Source organism: Myxocyprinus asiaticus, chromosome 40, assembly GCF_019703515.2.
Source record: "Myxocyprinus asiaticus isolate MX2 ecotype Aquarium Trade chromosome 40, UBuf_Myxa_2, whole genome shotgun sequence".
In the NCBI taxonomy this organism is placed as follows: domain Eukaryota; kingdom Metazoa; phylum Chordata; class Actinopteri; order Cypriniformes; family Catostomidae; genus Myxocyprinus; species Myxocyprinus asiaticus.
The window spans coordinates 19,147,506-19,169,264 of NC_059383.1; the positions used below are offsets into that span (position 1 = coordinate 19,147,506).

The 21,759-nt window shown below is 39.7% G+C and overlaps 1 protein-coding gene across 2 annotated transcripts in view; it reads right to left on the reverse strand.

Annotated features, from left to right (window-relative positions):
* The window catches only part of LOC127430497 (sodium/calcium exchanger 1-like), a 108,636-nt gene that overhangs the window by 59,077 nt on the left and 27,800 nt on the right, over positions 1-21,759 (reverse strand). For both annotated transcript variants that reach the window (XM_051680303.1, XM_051680302.1), the window contains 2 exons: positions 10,176-11,553; positions 8,925-9,439 (listed from right to left, as the gene is read on the reverse strand). In XM_051680303.1, coding sequence (XP_051536263.1) covers positions 8,925-9,439; positions 10,176-11,495 — 1,835 coding nt within the window. In that variant the 5' untranslated portion in view covers positions 11,496-11,553. The remainder of the gene's footprint in view (positions 1-8,924; positions 9,440-10,175; positions 11,554-21,759) is intronic.

Genomic DNA, 21,759 nt, shown 5'->3' on the forward strand with positions numbered 1-21,759 from the left:
AGACTTTCTCACTGGATCGTTGATGCGATTGCCCTGGCTTACGAGTCGCAGGGTGCGAATTGCCCAGTTGGTGTTAAAGCACACTCAACTAGAGGCGTGGCCTCTTCATGGGCATGGACGAACGGTGTGTCCTTACAAGACATATGTTTTGCAGCAGGATGGTCTTCTCAAAACACATTCGCAAGGTTTTACAACCTACACGTAATGTCATAGCTAGTCATCTCTGTCTAAAGCGCTTGCTATTTCATTGTCCAAACATATACTTATACCCCTCTTTTTAAGTACTTTGCTCCCGTCCTGGAGCCATCTGTCCTCGCTCCCGTTCTGGAGCCGCCTGTCCTCACACCCATCCTAGAGATACCTGATCCCGCTCAGTGCATTAAGCTACCTCCTGGAGCCTGCTCACCAAATCAAGACATCACGCCTAGTCGTACTGTCACTACATCAAGTCAAGCTGCTACACCTAGCCTAGCCACCACTTCAAGTCAAGCAGCCCAGTCATGTCAAGCAGTCCAGTCAAATCAAGCAGCCACTTCAAGCCAAAGCTTCACACCAAATCAAGCCATCACACCTAGTCGTACTGACACTACATCAAGTCAAGCTGTTACACCTAGCCTAGCCACCACTTCAAGTCAAGCAGACCAGTCAAGTCAAGAAACCCAGTCAAGTCAAGCAGTCCAGTCAAATCAAGCAGCCACTTCAAGCCAAATCTTTACACCTAATCAAGCCACCATGTCAAGTCAAGCTGTCAGTCAAGTCAAGCAGCCTAGTCAAGTTAAGCAGCCACTTCAAGTCAAATCTTCACACCTAACCAAGTCACCACGTCAAGTCAAGCCTGCTGACCCGGTCAAGTTACCAAGCCTAGCCAAGTCAAGTCACTTAGTCAAGCCACTAAGCCTAGCCTAGGTGTTCAACTGTGGTTGAACCAATCCCATCCTGGACCATCCCACCAGCACCACCATGGGCTGCCATGCGGTTCCTTTCTGCCAGCGCCACTCTAGTCTGTCCTGCCAGCCCCTCCCTGGTCCATCTCGCAGGCGCTGTCCTGGTTCATCCTGCCGGCCCCTCCCTGGTTCGGCCTGCCAGTGCCACCCTGGTCCACCCTGCCAGTGCCACCCTGGTCTGTTCTGCCCTAGTCCTTACCTTTGTTTGGATTTTTGTTTCTCTGTCTTGTCTGTTCTGTGTTTTGTAGTGCCACCTGTTTCCCCCACCCTCCCTTCCCATTGTGTGGTATTTTGTCTAGTTTTGGCTTGTTCGTGGGAAGCCTGGCAGTTGTCCCTTATTTTGTTGCAGCATCATAATACATGTGATTATTGGCAGCACCTGTGTTCAATCTTCCTTTTCTTCTTTATGTTCTCTCTTTTGACTTGTCTTCCCCGTCAGGTCGTTGTGTTATGTTCAATCTCCAGTTCCGGTCATGTTGTTTGTATCCTGTCCTGTTATACAGTCGGTTCGTTCTCAGTTCCTTTTGTCTTGTTGTTTTGTTTTTTCTCCCTAGTGAGAGTTTTTGTTTCCTGTTTGGTTTAGTTTTCCTTTTCAGTTTGTTTTCAGTTCTATTTTTGTCTAATCTTTTATTTCTCCCTCGTGAGTTTTGTTTGTATTTTGATGTTTTTTTTGTTGTTTATTTTTTCAATAAAACACCTTTCATTGCCATCCTGCATCTTGGGTCCTTTTCAAATATATCGTGACATTTGGAGATGAATTCTTACCCCATTCAAATACACAGGAGCTGTACTTGTATGCTACTTGTATCCATAGATAATATCTGCCCAGGAGTATTCCCAAAAGGGCTAACTTGCTTTTAAAAGGGAATTTGATGAAATTCAAAGCACCCTAAAAAAAATATATATATATATAATGTAATATAATATATATATATATATATATATATATATATATATATATATATATATATATATATATATATACAGGTGCATCTCAATACATTAGAATGTCGTGGAAAAGTTCATTTATTTCAGTAATTCAACTCAAATTGTGAAACTCGTGTATTAAATAAATTCAGTGCACACAGACTGAAGTAGTTTAAGTCTTTGGTTCTTTTAATTGTGATGATTTTGGCTCACATTTAACAAAAACCCACCAATTCACTATCTCAAAAAATTAGAATATGGTGACATGCCAATCAGCTAATCAACTCAAAACACCTGCAAAGGTTTCCTGAGCCTTCAAAATGGTCTCTCAGTTTGGTTCACTAGGCTACACAATCATGGGGAAGACTGCTGATCTGACAGTTGTCCAGAAGACAATCATTGACACCCTTCACAAGGAGGGTAAGCCACAAACATTCATTGCCAAAGAAGCTGGCTGTTCACAGAGAGTGCTGTATCCAAGCATGTTAACAGAAAGTTGAGTGGAAGGAAAAAGTGTGGAAGAAAAAGATGCACAACCAACCGAGAGAACTGCAGCCTTATGATTGTCCAGCAAAATCGATTCAAGAATTTGGGTGAACTTCACAAGGAATGGACTGAGGCTGGGGTCAAGGCATCAAGAGCCACCACACACAGACGTGTCAAGGAATTTGGCTACAGTTGTCGTATTCCTCTTGTTAAGCCACTCCTGAACCACAGACAACGTCAGAGGCGTCTTACCTGGGCTAAGGAGAAGAAGAACTGGACTGTTGCCCAGTGGTCCAAAGTCCTCTTTTCAGATGAGAGCAAGTTTTGTATTTCATTTGGAAACCAAGGTCCTAGAGTCTGGAGGAAGGGTGGAGAAGCTCATAGCCCAAGTTGCTTGAAGTCCAGTGTTAAGTTTCCACAGTCTGTGATGATTTGGGGTGCAATGTCATCTGCTGGTGTTGGTCCATTGTGTTTTTTGAAAACCAAAGTCACTGCACCCGTTTACCACAAGAAATTTTAGAGCACTTCAGGCTTCCTTCTGCTGACCAGCTTTTTAAAGATGCTGATTTCATTTTCCAGCAGGATTTGGCACCTGCCCACACTGCCAAAAGCACCAAAAGTTGGTTAAATGACCATGGTGTTGGTGTGCTTGACTGGCCAGCAAACTCACCAGACCTGAACCCCATAGAGAATCTATGGGGTATTGTCAAGAGGAAAATGAGAAACAAGAGACCAAAAAATGCAGATGAGCTGAAGGCCACTGTCAAAGAAACCTGGGCTTCCATACCACCTCAGCAGTGCCACAAACTGATCACCTCCATGCCACGCCAAATTGAGGCAGTAATTAAAGCAAAAGGAGCCCCTACCAAGTACTGAGTACATATACAGTAAATGAACATACTTCCCAGAAGGCCAACAATTCAATAAAAATGTTTTTTTTATTGGTCTTATGATGTATTCTAATTTTTTGAGATAGTGAATTGGTGGGTTTTGTTAAATGTGAGCCAAAATCATCACAATTAAAAGAACCAAAGACTTAAACTACTTCAGTCTGTGTGCATTGAATTTATTTAATACACGAGTTTCACAATTTGAGTTGAATTACTGAAACAAATGAACTTTTCCACGACATTCTAATTTATTGAGATGCACCTGTATATATATATATATATTATATTCCTTTTATATTGCTCAGAGTTTGCTATATCAGAGCTTAGGAGACTTAAAGGAGTTCTCAGTTATGTTTGATTTGATGGGGATAGTTCACCCAAACTGAAAATTCTGGCATAATTTTACTCACCGTAATGTGGTTCCAAATTCATATGATTTTTTATTTATTTATTTATTTTTCATTTTGAAGAATGTTGACATTGCTCTTGTTTTCATACAAAGAAATTGAATAATGACTGAGGGTACCATACTGCATAACAACTCCTTTTGTGTTCTACAGAAGAAAGAAAGTCAGATTTGTAACATCATGAGGGTAATTCTATTTTTGGTTGAATTATCCCTTTAAGTATCAAATTTGATATTTCTCCTAAAACTCCTGAGAAATAAAAATAGACACAACCCTATTAAGAGATAGCATAGATGGTCACCAGCATATCTTGTGTATTGGATTCTTGTCTCCAGAACAGGATGCTGGTGTTCTTAGAAGGCTTCTAAACTAGCTTAACCAGCAAGGTTTCCTTGGTCAACCAACATAAAAGACCATGCAGGTCAACCAACATAACAAGCTAAATTTTGCTGGTTATTTTGGGAAGAGCATGGTTATGTAGGTCCACCAGTTAAACCAACAAAAATCAACAAATACTTAAGCAAAAATCTCCGTCTGATCTCCATTTTATCTCATTGCTGTGATTTTTCTTTCATATGAGCACAAACTAAGAGAATCATATCTGGAGCCATATTCACTCATCCGCCCACACACATGCACAATACACAATTCCACCCAACCCCCAACACGCTCTCAAAAGCGATTACACTCACACACATCCACAGATATCACACAAGCTCGCAAACAGCACATGGTCATTCACCCAACTCCAAAAATGCACACACGCCCCCTCAGGATTGAACTTACACTCAAACACAACTCAGATCTTTCCATGATGGAAAAGATTTTCATCATGCCAAATCCTATGTGAAACAGTCACACACACACACACACACACACACACACACACACACACACACACACACACACACACACACACACACACAGTCCCACACAGTACTTGACATCTGTATCCCTCTTCAGTTAGCCAGCACATTGAAGAACATGAGTGAACAATTACAACAAATCAAATCACTCTCTCTCATCTCTCTGCACCTCCCTCGTTCTACCTTTCCCTATGCCCGCACAGCTGCCTCTCACCTCTTCTCTCTCTTTATCTGAATTATTTCCTGTGCTTTATCATCACATCATAGTTTAATTCTGTCCATCCCACAATGCCATACACACCATTACGACTCTCTTCATTTTGCTGCTGTCTCACTTTTCAACTAATAACTTTGATCAATGCATCCAAACTTTCCTCCTCTCATTTCCCATTCACTGTGCTCTGCTTCTATCATGTCATCGACCACAGTTACATGCACAGCATTTTCAAATTAAATGAACAGTTAACACAAAAATGAAAAATGTCAATTATTTAATCACCCTAATGTAGCTCCAAACCTGTATGATAAACATCAATGATAAAATGTCATGTCAGCGCGAGAGGCTGCGTGAACTGGATCCGCTCATGGAAACGCATTGGAGAGTGACCGGAAGTAAACAATTATAGGACTTAAATATTGATCTGTTCAATCGTATCATATCATATTGCTTTTGAAGACATTAGTTTTACCACTGGAGTCGAATTGATTTTTTTTAGGCTGCCTTTATGTGCTTTTTGGAGCTTTAAATTGATCACCATCCACTTGCATTTTATGGATCTACAGAGCTGAGATATTCTTCTAAAAATCTTTGTTTGTGTTCTGCTGAAGAAAGACACATCTGGGATGGCATGAGGGTGAATAAATGATAAGAGAATTTTCATTTTGGGTGAACTATTCCTTTAACCAAAAGACACAAGAGCATGATGAAATTCAAAATGTAGGTCAAGAGACTATTACAAATGTAGGCCATGATGTTTCTTTTAATGTTTGCTAAATGTTGGTTAAAAATTTAGCCTCTTCCTTGTTACAAAAAAAACAACAAAAAACTTTTCACAACTGTCTATATCTAATATCATCAAGAATTACTTTGGTTTGGACATACACAGATAAAAATGAATGTTCAGTTACTGTGGGCATTCTGAATAAGGTGTTTACATGATCAAACATTCTGAATAAAAAAAGGGCACATGCCAGCTGTCTTCTTCAGTTATTTAGAAAATAAAATACAGTATATTTGCTTAATCTGGTTATTGCAATCTGGTTATACGTTTATATTAAATTTACATAATCAGAATATGACCAAATTCTGATTAGTACCAGAATATACTTGTGAATATATATGCAGTCAAATTGTTCCTTGTCCTATCATACAAACCACTGGAACTTCTCAATTTTTTAACGCATGACTCTATCTGTCAGATAAGTCATTTGTTTCATGTAAATGCTCTCCAGCCATGACTCAGAATGCTACATTCACCCCAACAGCTATTTAAGTTATTTACCTACAACCTGACAAGCACGGCACCGTTTACAACACCCACCTTCCTCTCTCTGCTTCCAGCATGTTCTCTTTTACAATTGACCTGCTCACCTGAAATCCACAGCAGCGCTGTGTGCTTGATGTGCAGGTCAATATCGATCTTCAGGATTGAGAAAAGATTCAGCATCTTTATCATTCTGCATCTCACCCTCTCTGGCTCACTGCCAGTCTTGACACATCGCTAGCTTTCAACTTTATCCCTTATTCTTTATCTGTTCTCTTTCAGGCTCTAACGCTCTATGTGAGGCTCATATAGATGGAAAATATGTTATACCAGGCTATCATCTATTTCTGTTTTAGTGTTTGATTTTTGTCTTTTTTCCATGCAAACCCTGGTCAGATCTAGTCTTTGTCTTATTGTAACTATCAGTCATTGGAAAAAGCATTGGTGTACATTAAGACAGGAAAAAAGATAATTGGGCTGCATCTCAACATGCTTACTATGTGTACTATGTAGTCTTGCATACTATGTGTTCTATATAATGTTAATAATGTTATTTTTATAATTACACTGTGACACTGCCACATTAGGGCTATTTACTTACACACGTTTTACACACAGTTTTACTGGGGAAAAAATGAGTTGTACTTCATTTAAATTATTTACTTACATGCTTGTGTTTATAAGTGGGACTTTTATTCAAACAGTTTTTGCTTCCTGTTAAGAACAGGAAGGACTCTTATTTTGAAACAGCCTCATGGCTAATCAGGACATGGGGTAGCCAGTCAAAAAAAAAAAAAAAAAAAAAAAAAAAAAAACTGGAGAATTACCTGAGTATATTGATAAGGGTAAGCCCAATTTGTTACAATGCGGTAGATCTAAAAGTCTTCTTAACACTTGACGCACACTTTAAAATGTATGAATTTATATTCAAGTTAAAATTTTTCTAAAATGCTCCTTGTTAGATTTTATATAACAATAAATATACTATTCAAAATTAAGAAAAAAGTATTGTGACACTTTCTGGTTGTCAAACTGATGGAACATGTCCATAGTTCATGTGATAAATCACAACTGTGGTTAATCTGCAGGGAACATCTGTGTAAACTTGAGGGGAACTGACTTCATAAATCCACTAAAACCTCAGGACCAGATGGTAAAATGTAATGGTAAAAATGGCTCTGAAAAGTGAAGTTTTTATCAGAGAAAATGTCTTACATTTGTTTGCAGATGCCACTTGGTATTATATTTTATCTAGTGCAATGAAATTTTATATTTTGGGGCAAATGTACAAGGTTAGGAGTAGTGGGTCCTAAAACATTGTGTACTAATAATAGTATGCCAAAAGTGCCTGAATGGTTTACTATTTCTGGCAGGGTTTTTTCATAATTATTATTTTTGTTTTTTTAGGTATGTATCCAAAATTATGTGACAAAGGGGACTATGGAATCAGGGCACAATAGCCCTTTCCCATTGCAGGAACTAAAGCACATTTTCCACTTTTCCTCTGAACTACTACTTTTCGTCACTTTTGCTCATGAGGAACTATAGTTCCTCTTAGCCATTAAGAGGGACTTTAGAGGGAGTTTTTAGCTCCTAGTAGGTACTTCATTGGGAGAAGAGGGACTGTGGGAGGTGCTGCAACCTGTGTACTAGTCAAACACGAATGACGCACAAAGCAATGAGAAACACAAAGAGTCAGCAGCCGCTACAAGTAAACAATCTTGTAGCTGCTAGCTTGCTACTCAGAATATTACACTAGCTTTCCAAATCATATAACAGAAAAAATAACAAAATAAAACCAACAAAGTATTCAAAGAGTATTGCCTGTTTTACATATTATGTGTGTGCAAGGGGGTGAGCCGAGCTGCAGCGTGACTTCAACGGGAGATACGCTTTTGAGTTTTCATTGCATGTCCTATGTAACTATAGTGATTTCTGGATTACTACATTAAAATTAAATAATAAGATATTTATTGAGAGTGGGAATTGAAATCTATTATAAACTTACTGTAACTGTCATGAAATCTAATTTACATGAGGAAAGTGTTGCATGCCTGTTACTGCGTGGTTAACTTGCATCAACGCATCTTTTTTTTTAAGTCAATGGGTAGTGTACACATCTATGAGTAGTTCAGTACAGTAGTTTATGTTGAGTCATAAAAACCTTTAATATAAGGTTGTATTGATAAATAGGTTTATAGTGCATTTTCAACATGTTTTACGCTGAGTTTAGCATGTGCTGCATGGTTAAAATAGAGTGCCTTATCTCTCCTCTCATTGCGGCTTCAGGGACTGGTAAAGACTGTAACTTGAAGACATAGTTTGTGTAAAACAGCCCTAACAAAAGGCTCCGAACCTGGCATTCTTCATCTGTGTTGTTGTTGCCGCCGCTATAGAATCGCACGTGCAAACAATGTCGGAAGAAAAATGGTCGACACTAGATGATGTCACTAAGGTGGTGGGGGGGGAGGGGGTCTTTTTGTGTGTGTGTGAATGCAAAAGGGAAACGTCTCCTCAGGTGTGCCATTTCTCTTAAGATTTCTCATAAGATTTCTCATATAGAAAGTTACTAAGGGGAAAGTACTGGGACTGAATGTGGAAAAAGGGCTAATTTAATGATGTGGACGTACGTCTTGTACATACTCAAATGTATGTACTTCCCCATCACTACTGAAGTTAATGCTTTTAGTGAAAAGTAGAAGTATACACATTGTAATGCAGCCATGAGCTAAATTTTTAATTACAAGTTTCATTCTTGCCTAATCCAGCACACAAACATATTCTGTTTGCAAACATCTGCTACAATCAGCATTGGCAGTGACGGAGAGCACCTCTCTCATTCAAATCCTTATTTGCACGCTAGACAAATTATTTATAAAACATATTTAGGGTTGTAAATACTAACGAATATTTCACTTACATGGTCTCATCATTGAGGAACTCCAGTTTGCCAGCCACCTCCTCATAGTCTTCTCCAGCCTTGGCAGTGCCCTCTGTGATGTGGTATGGTACTGCAACCTTCCCTCGAGCTCCAGATGTTCTGTGGACCTTCACCTGCATGATGCCCACACTCTCACTCACTCGTGTGGAATTGCTCTCGAACGTGAAGATACCCGCGTGGTCGTCATCGTAGATGGTCACCGTGGCAGTGTGAGCAGTACCCAGAGCAGCTTTAGGGGGAACGTGGCTGGACCCTATAATGCTGTTGCCTGGAGACACAGCATTCGGATCGAGGATGGCGACCTCAGCACGGTGGACAACCCGAGGGTTGCTGAGGTTTACATAGAAATGCTCGTCTTCCTCGAATATGTCATCGTCAATCACACCAACTGTCAGCTCCTTCACCGTCTCACCCGGTTTAAAAACAAGGGTGCCCTCGGCGAATTCATAGTCTGATCCAGCATTAGCTGTGCCATCCTCTGTGCGATAGTCAACCTAGAAACAGGAACAGTTTGTACAGTCATATAGATAAAGTGTTGAGAATGCAGTATTTTTATATTCCTGTGAAGTACAATGTATGAAAAAGTAATAATTGTACTACATGCAGTCTGTTTTAGATGCAGGTTTAAGATTGTATTCTGTAAGCACGCATACTGTACATCTCCAAGATGTCTGTTAAAGAGTGTATTATCTGGAAAGCATTGCACTCTAAATTATAAACATCTCAAAGACATCTGCTGAATGAAATCTTGCAGATGAGAAAATAATGTAAAAAAAAAAAAAATCTTCCAGGTGAAAACTCATCAAATAGATATCTGGAAGACATTTATGTGCTAACATGATATGTAGACCATAATGTGGCACAATATTGTGGTAATAACACTATAATTTAAAAAACAAATCATATTCTTGATTACCAGTTCAAAAACTTCTTTCTAATTTTTGACTGATTTCCTATGGTGATCTTAACATTTGAAGGGTTTAAATGACAGAAATATTGACTCTGATGTCTATTTTGCAAACACATTAATTGAATTGCTCTCCTAGGTGTTGTTATTATTTACAATAGCTTTGAGAGTCTTGTCTTGCTGTTGTGACTTTCATGAGGGTTTCTGGCCATGGAAAATTATATAATATCCATATACTGTAATTACAGTACATTGACATAAATCATCAAAGTACAATTATGTATAGACTGTGAAACCTCCAAAAGTGTTGATTCAAACATTACCTTAACTGTGCAGCCACTGTCTCCACCATGTCGGGTCACTGAGAGTTTTAAGGAGCCGCAGTTCTCAAAGCACTGGTAATGGGAGGGCTCAAACTCCAGATAGATGGTGTGAGGGTCTTCTTCCTGAGCATTAGACTCATGGCAGCTCACAACTTTCCTGGCCTGGTCTGCAGCATGCTTCTTCAGGATGTTCCCCGCTCCGATCATCATGCGTGTGGCCTGGATGCGGTAGAAAGCTCGACTCTTCTGCTGTTGCACTAGGACTTGATAGTTAGCCATCTCAATCAGCTGCTCCATGTCCTTCTCTGGGTGTCTCTGTTTAAGATCCTTCAGTGTCCGAGCCATTTCCCTTCTGGCCTCCTCTTCTTCTCCTCCACCACCTCCTCCTTCCTCTACTCCAGCCAGCATGCCATCAAGGACCTCCTTGTGGTGAGAGTTGGCACCCTGACCGTCCATCTCCATATCCATCTTGGTAAACATGCCATCGCCCTCTGTCTCAATGATGATTCCGCGATTCTTGTCGGCACGGTAGCGCTTGTGGACATATTTGTAAAAGAGCAGCCGACGGTCAGCGATCCAGGCCTGGACCACACAGAGTGGAAAGAAGAGGAAGGTAAGGACAGCCTCCCAAACCTCCACCACACCAGGAGAGATGATGGACAGGATCAAGTAGAGCCAGATGTAGGCGAAGATGCTCCAGGCTGCAGTCACAAAGAAAACCCTCAGGTGCTTGATTTTTCGCACCTCACCGTCTGGAACTACGTAAACACAGATGGCGATGATTATGAACATATTGAAGGCAGCGCTGCCCACAATTGTACTCGGACCCATGTGACCAGCCTCAAACTTGTGCCCACACACCTCAATCACAGATAACAGGATCTCAGGGGCCGAAGATCCAAGAGCCATGAGGGTCAGGTTGGACACAGTCTCGTTCCAGATGCGGATGGTCGCTGTGGTGGTTTCGCCGTTGGGTTTCTTGATTGTTATCTCCTTCTCTTGAGAGGTAATGACCTCGATGGAGGACATGAACCGGTCGGCGATGATAGACATGCCCAGGAACATGTAAATGAGGGCCACAAAGTAGACTATGGCACGTGCAACCTTGTCACCCACAGAGGGGTTCTGGGGATTCCATACCGGCAAAACTACACCTTCAGAACAGCTGTCCTCCCCTGAGCAGTTCCCTGGGCTGCTATGGGACACATCAGGACTGGCTTGAGAGAGATGGATGAGGCCCAAGAGGAAGATCAGGAAGAGAAGTGAGGATAGGCAAGGAGCAAAAGAGAAATGGATGGACGGAAGCCGCAAATGAATCATGGTGGCAGAGTACCAGTAACTGCGTCCACAATTACCAGATTTGACAACCAATAAACCTCTGAAACACACAAAAGAAAAAAAAAATCAGAACATTCAAATCAGTAACAAAAGTTAGTAAATCAGTAACAAAAGAAAGAGCAATTCTCATTCTTACTATAACCAAAAGCAAAATTTTTATTTTTACTCCCCTTTGAGAGGTAAATTTATACATACTATACATTCAAATGAAGTCATCAATGCTTCGCCAACCACAACACCTAAAGTTTGTTGAGGTTCATTCAAGGAGAATCAGACTGCTGTGTGTTACTAGTAGAATTTCTGACAACAGCACAAGACAGCTTATAGAAAGATGCATCATGGTAAACTAGAAGGTGTTGAGAGTATATGATGATATGATCATTTCTGACAAACTGCGCACATGTGGGTTAGCATCTGATGAGTATAGGCAACACAGAAAAACATTCCACATTCAACCTTACATCATATAATGTTTAGAAGATCCCCATTACATAATTATTGTTTCTAGAAGAAGATTAGATTTAGACCAAGTTGTTGTCCCGTTTTGACAAATAACCAATGCTGATATATTAAACTATATATTGGGGTTGCTATATATATTATAGCAACCCCAAAGTTGCAATATAAGACTTTAAGGCTATTTAAAATGTTGAAATATCATTTATTTACTGGTTTAATGGGGAAACATGATATAAAACATGATTTTGGCCACAAACTATACAATCAGGAAACAGAAATTAATTTAAGGCTGTAACCCCTTTAAATAATCTTCCTTTAACAATTTCTCTTCCTCTCTCAGGCATTCACTTTCTTTTTCTCTCCTTCAATGATTAAATCATATGTGCCTCTACACTGGAATAGTGACTATCACTGGAACACATCCTACGGTCTCTTGAAGAATCCCTGTAGAGGCAAGTTTATATAAGAGTTGGAATTACACATGCATGACTGCTGCATTTGGCCCCTTGACTAAGTCACATGCATAAACATCAGCATCTCTGGCCTCTTAGAGCTGCAGAGAATTATTCCACTTGATGTGAATGATGAATGAAAGTTACATTTATATAGCGCTTTTCAGACACTACACTCAAAGCGCTTTACACAGTGAACAGGGGACTCTTCTCAACCACCACCAGTGTGCAGCATCCACCTGGATGTTGCGACGGCAGCCATAGTGCGTCAGTACGCTCACCACACACCAGATATTGGTGGAGAGGAGAGAATAAAGTTATAGAGGCAATTCATGGATGGGGATTATTAGGAGGCCATGATTGACAAGGGCTAATAGGGGGAATTTGGCCAGGACACTGGGGTTACACCCCTACTCTTTACTAGGAGTGCCCTGGGACTTTTAACTACCACAGAGAGTCAGGACCTCAGTTTAACATCTCATTACACAAGTCCTATACTGGGGCATTAGGACCCACACAGACTGCAGGGTGATCACCTCCCACTGGCCTCCCTAATACCTCTTCCAGCAGCTTTCCCCATGATGTCTCCTATCCAGGTACTGACCAGGCTCAACCCTGCTTAGCTTCAGTGGGCAACCTGTCTTAAGCTACAGGGTGATATGGCTGCTGGTCAATGATGTGTGTGGCAATGATGTGTGGGGCAATGCCAGGGCTGTTACTCTAAATTTAGGCCTCCTCTCCTAACATAAACTTGAACCTGTTCATTAAAGTCAAACTGAAACATTATTTGTAATCCATCTTACTTATGAATTCTGACATATTTTCAAGTGAACAGGATATTCAGTGAGGAAAAAAAAAATGAATTAAACTTTATTTAATAAGATGGAATTAATTATATAGTGAAAAATACATGTTCCATACCAACATGGAGCCAGGTGTTTGGAAGGGTGTGTTTGCAAAACAAGAAGGCTTTGTGACATCAGTCAAAAAAGGAAAGTCGTTTCAAAGACAAGTTTTTACATTTTGATGAAAGAATACAAACGACAAACTTTATGTGTATATATATTTATATATATATATATATAATGTTGACCTGTTCAGTCATAATGTCAATTTGTTAGCAAAACCGCAAGCAAAGTTGCTAGATTTAGCAGAAAGTATAAATAAGTAACCCCAGTTTTTAATAAACTTTGATTGGCGAATGACATGTAATTCATTGGACAACCAGTCCTTGTTATCAGCTTATGTTTTTAAAGGACAAAACAGTTTCATAATGTGTGTAATGTATGTTGTAGAACATATTGGAAAAGCCTCTTCAAGTAAGGCCACTTCCAAACTAATCTGTTTTTGTATGAAAATGCTATATATTTTGCAACAATTATGCCTCTTATCCACACTGGAACGACGCTTCCTTCCACCAAGACTTTCGAAAATGCTATCCATTAACACGCATTGAAAAGCGAGGAAACTGAAAATGGAGGTTTCAAACAGATTAGTGTGGATGTGGCCTAATGATAACAACAGACCTTTAAAAAAAAACTTTATTCTCAAAGACAATCTAGAGGGAGCCAATTGCTTTCATGACCAGCTCTTTAAGACCAGGAATGAGTAATAAGAAAGTAAATAAGCATGTAAACCTCTGTTGGCTTTTGTGCAAGGAAGGTCAAACCGCACATTGCCCTTTTGAAAACCTTGAGTGTGCACTGCTCGCATCACCGCGTCTGTGATATGTGTTTGATGTAATCATGCATATCACCAACACTATGCGGCACTCAGTGCTCTCTTAACGCTTTGATAGCTACTCGGCTAATTGTATCCGCTTTGATGTCATTACTGTGTTCACCCACTCTGCCCCTTCCTCACTTCCCTGGGCACAAATCATGCACTTGGCATCAGCCACGATCCCCCACTATTGCCCCACACGAATCCAGGCCTATAAATAGCACCAAGGCTGTTCCCAGTGCCCAGAGCATGAGCTCTACACCAATGGTGTCCATCAAAAGAGAGGGCTTATCTCACACACCATTTGGACTGGATCATTTATTAATGTCTCATGACAAAGCAAGCAAGCAAATTAAGTTCTGCATAACACGCACTCAGTGTCAGGACTGCATAGTTCTGTTATTATTTACTTTTTGTATCTTTTTGATATGTCATTTTGGATAAAAGCATCTGCAAAATGAATAAATGGAAATGTTTTTTATTCTAAACCTGTATGACTTTCTTCTGTGGAACACAAAATGAGTTATTAAGTTAATGTTAGCCTAAGTCAGCATTTCTCAAACTGGGGTCTGTGGACCCCTGGGGGTCCTTTTCCAATAGCAAGGGGGTCCGTGTAAAATCCCTGAATTGTGAACATTGTGAAAGTTTTTTTCTTTTTTATTACTTATTAAATTTATAACAATCCAATATATAGCTTTTGACTAGTATAAAAATAGGACATTTTCAAGTTTTGAACAATATATTCAAACAGCCTATATATACGAAACATTTTAGAATATGGACCACAAATTTAAGTGGGGGGGATATCTGCTTATTTCCATGGTAACCGCAACTTCTCTGATTGGGGAGTGAATCTGGTTTATTTTTCTTCATAAGAATATGGTGCTTTACTCATGAGTAAACTCATGCTTTGACTAGGAAGAAAGTATAATAATTTACGAAAGAATCTGTACAGTTTGAGTTTTGAAGTGTTCTCTGTGATGTTTTGTTGCCCTGCGGATGGTGCTAAAACTTCAACTGAGCAACGGACTCTCTCCCTTCATTTTCTAGTGTTTATGCTCTCTTTAATCTGAACCGCTTATGTTGTATTCCTTACTTGTAAATTGCTGTACAATCGCTGTAAATATAAATTTAATTAAAACACTTTGCACACAGAGAAAGCCTCACATAATGGGGCAGCAGTGCTCGGCCGTTCTGCAAGCTTCATATCGTACTTAAACTCATAGGAGCTCATTACTGAGATTATTTTAATACTTTTAGTAAATAATATCATATTTGTTGTGATGGTGGTGGTGGTGGGGTGGGGGTCCATGAACAATTTGGGGTTATGAAAGGGGTCCTTGGTTCAAAAAAGTTTGAGAAACCCTGGCCTACATTACCATTCAGTTTGATTGCATCTTTTTTTTTCCATACAATGAAAGTGAATGGTGACTGAGGCTGACATTTGGCCTAACATCTCCTTTTGTGTTCCATGCAAGAAATAAAGTCAAATATGTTTGAAAAATAAAAAATAAATACATGAGGTTGAATAGATAATGGTAGAATTTTCATTTTCAGGTGAAATATCCCTTCAAGATAGGATATTAGGGAGATTCACAAGTGATGTGGGCATCAATATTGAGAATGATTGCATTAATTGGCATATGCAGAGAGGCCATGCCAAAGCAGCACACTAGAAGTGGGAGTGGTGAGGATCACTGTAAAGCCCTCAGCTATGTCAGCAAGCCTGGAGATAAGAAACAAACAGCCCAGTATGAGCTTCTGTTGACGGCCTAGAGGCTTCATGCATAACTCATTGAAAATGCAGTACTACGACGGGACGCACAGATTACAGATTATGGGATGAAAATGCACTTTTAATGTTTCTGTTGTAGTTTTTAAATCAGGTTACAGGCTATGGAGAAATATAGAGAAGTATCAGTACAGAATGACTGCTTGATGAAGAACAATGATATTTAATAACCAGGAAGAGTTTCCTCATAAATATTAAATTTAGTTAGGGCTTTAGGAGAAGACTAATTAGATCAGAAGTATCTTTATAATACAGGTCTCTGATCCTTTCACAATCCTACAAAAACCAACAGATTGCCTGTGCTCCAATCATTGACAAAATTTAAGCCAACTCATAGACTTGCAAATCATCTTGTTAAATGCACATACAACAGTCTGGAGCATCTCAAAGACATCTGTCAGGATGATTTGTAAATGTGTGAGTACCATTGTGAATGTTTCGCTCTTTAGCAATGTTGTGCAGTGTCCGCTCTATACAGCATTCCAACAATGACACCAACGTGGCCATCGTCCACAATTCCCATGATAACAGGTAACAAAGTTCTGAATATGCTGCCTGACATTGACACTTTAGCTGCTACACTCACTATGCACACACACACACACACACACGTGTGCAGTTATAAATGACAGTCATGCCGTTTCACTGTTTGTATCACTCTACTTGTGTGTTTGTGACTTTTTTTTTTTTTTTTTTTGCTTGGCGACACTCTATGACTGTTCCTGCTTTGGCTTCTTTTTTGATGACCTAGGAAAACTAGATGAACTAACTGGGCAAATGTCTGAAACATAAATTAATCTTAAAGGTGCACTCAGTATTTTTTTCCTCAATAAAAAATGTTTTATTCCTCAAGAAATGAATAGTAATTTTCAAACATGTGCATAAAATCATGAGCACTCACATGAAATGAAGACTCCAGTCATCAGTAACCTTAGAAAATCTATTTTATTCTACATGGAGATGGTCTCCTCATGGGGGACTGCCATGTTATGATCACATGACCAGCCGAATACAACTTGCTTTATCTCAGTAACCACCCTGTTATTGGACTCTTGCACTCATGGATTTAATTAATCATGATGTGTCTGTGACTAGTAAATTTCTACAACGGCATCGGTAACTGAAAACTATTAAGTTTGAATGATGCTGCATCCATGCCCCAAGGTGTCAGTCCAAGACAACATGAACAAAACAATCATTGAGTACATTTTTAACTAACCTCTTGCTTATAGAAAAGCAATTGCTTATAGCAATTGCACTGGTAATCGTGCTGTTGTACTGGATATCAAATATCAGCATGGCTGTTATTACCTACGGATTACATTCAGTGCAACAGCTCTCTTGCTTGTATGATATAGCTTAAATATAACCATCCTCAGTCTGATACAGTCTTGTCCAAACAGTCAGTGAGTTAGCTGGGTTTCCTCATGTTTATATACACACATACAGCTTGTTTTAAGGGATCAAGCACTTAATTTGTATCTTTGTACTTTAAGACTCCCCTCTCCACCTATATCAACCTCAACTAAGCAGTTTCATAAAACAACACAAATCCCCCAGCTATGCCTGACTACCACAGTGCCTGCTAACACAAACCTGCATACATTTATAAAACATGAAATTTATGTAACCAATAGAGCTGTTTCATACAGTATAAATAGATCTTAGCAGCCTGTTAAATCCTTAATCTCACTTTCAGCAGTGGTAAAATATGAATGCTTTAGTACCTGAGTGTCCCTTTACCCAGAGAGTAAGAGAATGGATTCAACTTTGTGGGCGAGAGGGACAAGTTTACTCTTCTGAGGCCAAGGACGTAGAGCAAAATAAATAAATAAAATAAATACATTTTGAGATAGAGAATGAGAAAAATAAGAAGTAAAGAGAGAGAGAGAGAGAGAGAGAGAGAGAGAGAGAGAGAGTACAGTTACAATAGGAGAAAAACTAGGATGTGTCAGAAAGATGTAAATTGCTGCCTTCGCAGGCAGTATACTGAGGTAGGAAGGCAATAGAGTGCAACAGTCAGGTTTCAGAAGTAAAAATCCTATTCATTTTCTCCATAAGGGAATTGATTATTAAAGATAACTTATAAACCTTTAAAGAGAGACCTACCATAACAGATGGTATATTCTTCTGCTGAAGCCATCAGTCCACATTATTTCAACTTAATTTAAAAAACAAATTTATTTAATATTGGAATATCTGATGAAGAACTACACTACCAATGCACCAGCAGAAAAAGATCCACCAATCAGAGAAGTGCGGCCAACAAAGCATGACAAACAAGCTTTGCAGCTTAATCACGTCGGTCTCCCTACATTCTCAGATTACTTATATTTTTGTATATGACTGAATATTTTACAATAGACTTAAAGTATTGTTCCTATACTTATAATCAACAACTTCAAACCAATCATTTTATGTTTTTCCATTGTTTTTAATTAGATTGTCATTCACAAGATTCATGGGATTGTACTTTTTGTCCGATTTTTAAATACTTTTTTGCTATAAATCAAAGTAAACCCTAAAGTTGTTATTACTGTAAAAATCAAGTTGTCTTAATTATTACTTAAAATGTCAAGTTATGGACTCATAACTCAAATATTTAAGTTCATTGAACTTATTTTTCTAAAACTCCATAGACTTAAGGTTTGAAGTGTTAATAACTGAAACTACTGAGTACAAAATTGAGGCTATGGGGAATACCCACAATCCATTGCTGCTTGAATTATGTTTCCTTGGTCAGAGGGAACAGATTGGGGAATTTAAATAATTGTTATTAAGAATTCTAAGATGTTTTAGCTCTTTTGTTGTATTATTTATGCTTTGTTGCAAATAGTTGTTTGGTGTAATGTCACCATTAGGGTGATCTGTGTCTCTTTGGTCAAGTTGGACCTTGGACACACTATCTCAGTTCTCTTTGTGCATGCCCAGCTGAAGTGCATATATGCATTTCTGTAAAGAATTATTTAATAACTGACCTAGAATCAGTTATCATTTTTATTTGAGCTGTGCTGTTGTTTGATCTAAAATTGAATCAATTCAAATAAAATGTACAACAGTAGAAACAACAATATTTAAATTCAAATGTGAGTTAAGTCTACTTGCATGTAGTTAACTCAACTTAAATAGTTAAGTTCACTCTACTTGAAAACCAAGTTAATTGAACATAAATACTCAAGTTTTGGGAGACTCCATTACTCAATAGAATTGAGGGAACGAGTTTACTCAATCAAATGAGTGCAATGAAATTATTAGGGTTTTTAGTGTACAATTTTGTGATTCACCTCAGAGCTGGTTGTATTGGTTCTTTTATGAAGGATTCTATGACATCCCTATGGAAAAAAATTAATACTTATGGAACCAGTACTGCTGAAAAAGTGGCCTGGAAACGTTGCACTCTATATGGCACATCCGAGTGCAATGTTTGCGTAACATCCTGTCAACTAAGATACCTTCATTAGGTCAGATTTTGAAGGCAACACAGATGTTTCCTTTGCTGCCTACGATTTCGCACAACTCTGTGTGTGCGTTTCGGCGGTTAATTGAAAGAATAAATAAAGCATCTGGAGAAGCAGTTGTAAAAAGTACAATTATTTATAAATACTTTCGTCTGTCTTTACCTCTCCATCTTATTCTGTTGCTCCAAATCTGCAAAGGTAAAGATCAAACACATTCAATGAAATGACACTCATTACTAAAAAAAATTTGGACATCTATGCTACTACAGTTGCATGTTTCAGCAGACAAAATGGCTCTAAGAGAATGTTTTTTGACAAAACCTCAAGTCAATCTTTGTCCCTCCATCCCCCTCCTTTTTATTCCACAACAGTCAAATGGCCTGTTCCAAAACTTAGTGAGCTGCCTCACTGTCTTCTGCCTACATACAGTAGGTAGCTGTCTTCTATGGCAGCAGAGACGTGCACAGACCTTAGCAAGGACAGGAGTGGAAGGATAAAAAAGGGCACTGATTTTGTTTTACATTTTTTATTATTATTTTCTTTTTCAAATGAGTAGTAATTATAAATACTTAACTAATTTCTTTGCTTTCTGAGTATTTAACAATTTTCTTGTATGTATATATACACTAATCAGCCACAACATTAAAACCTCTGACAGGTGAAGTGAATAACATTTATTATCTTGTTGCAGTGGCACCTGTCAAGGGGTGGGATATATTAGGCAGCAAGTGAACAGTCAGTTCTTGAATTTCATGTGCTGGAAGCAGGAAAAATGGGCAAGCGTAAGGATCTGAGCGACTTTGACAAGGGCCAAATTGTGATGGATAGACGACTGGGTCAGAGCATCTCCAAAATGGCAGGTCTTGTGGTCCAAGGAGGGACAACCGGTGAACTGGCAACAGGGTCATGGGCGCCCAAGGCTCATTGATGCGCGTGGGGAGCGAAGGCTAGCCTGTCTGGTCCGATCCCACAGAAGAGCTACTGTAGCACAAATTGCTGAAAAACTTAATGCTGGCCATGATAGGGGGCCTGGGTATCTCAGCGAGTAAAGACGCTGACTACCACCCCTGGAGTCACGAGTTTGAATCCAGGGTGTGCTGAGTGACTCCAGCCAGGTCACTCCAAAATTGGCCCGGTTGGTAAAGTCACGTGGGGTAACCTCCTCGTGGTTGCTATAACGTGGTTCTAGCTCTCAGTGGGGTGCATGGTGAGTTGTGCGTGGATGGCGCAGAGAATAGCGTGAAGCCTCCACACATGCTATGTCTCCGCGTAAACGCGCTCAACAAGCCACGTGATAAAATGCATGGATTGACGGTCTCAGACGCAGAGATTTGTCCTCTGCCACCCGGATTGAGGCGAGTCACTACGCCACCAAGTGAACTTAGAGCGCATTGGGAATTGGGCATTCCAAATTGGGGAGAAAAGGGGAGAAAAATGCTGGCCATGATAGAAAGTTGTCAGAACACACAGTGCATTGCAGTTTGCTAAATATGGGGCTGCATGGCAGCAGACCGGTCAGAGTGCCCACGCTGACCCCTGTTTACCGCCAAAAGCACCTACAATGGGCACATGAGTGTCAGAACTGGACCATGGAGCAATGGAAGAAGGTGGCCTGGTCTGATGAATCACGTTTTCTTTCAGATCATGTGGACGGCTGGGTGCGTGTGCGTCGTTTACCTGGGAAAGAGATGGCAGCAGGATGCACCATGGGACGAAGGCAGGCCAGCGGAGGCAGCGTGATGCTCTGGCAATGTTCTGTTGGGAAACCTTGGGTCCTGGCATTCATGTGGATGTTACTTTGACACGTAACACCTACCTAAAGATTATTGCAGACCACATACACCCCTTCATGTCAATGGTATTGCCTGATGGCAGTGGCCTCTTTCGGCAGAATAATGCGCCCTGCCATACTGCAAAAATAGTTCAGGAATGGTTTGAGGAACATGAAGACGAGTTTAAGGTGTTGACTTGGCCTCCAAATTCTCCAGATCTCAATCCGATTGAGCATCTATGGGATGTGCTGGACCAACAAGTCCGATCCAAGGAGGCCCCACCTCGCAAATTACAGGACTTAAAGGATCTGCTGCTAACGTCTTGGTGCCAGATACCACACCTTCAGAGGTCTTGTGGAGTCCATGCCTCAACAGGTCAGAGCTGTTTTGGTGGCAAGAGGGGGACCTACACAATATTAGGCAGGTGGTATTAATGTTGTGGCTGATCGGTGTATATATACTATACATCATTTTTCAGATATGGTCTGTGATTATCCCATGTTTTATGTGTCATAGTAAAATCATGGTATTTTTTAAGGTACCTTGGTGTACTATGACAGTATCATGAAATATGAACATGATCAATGATTC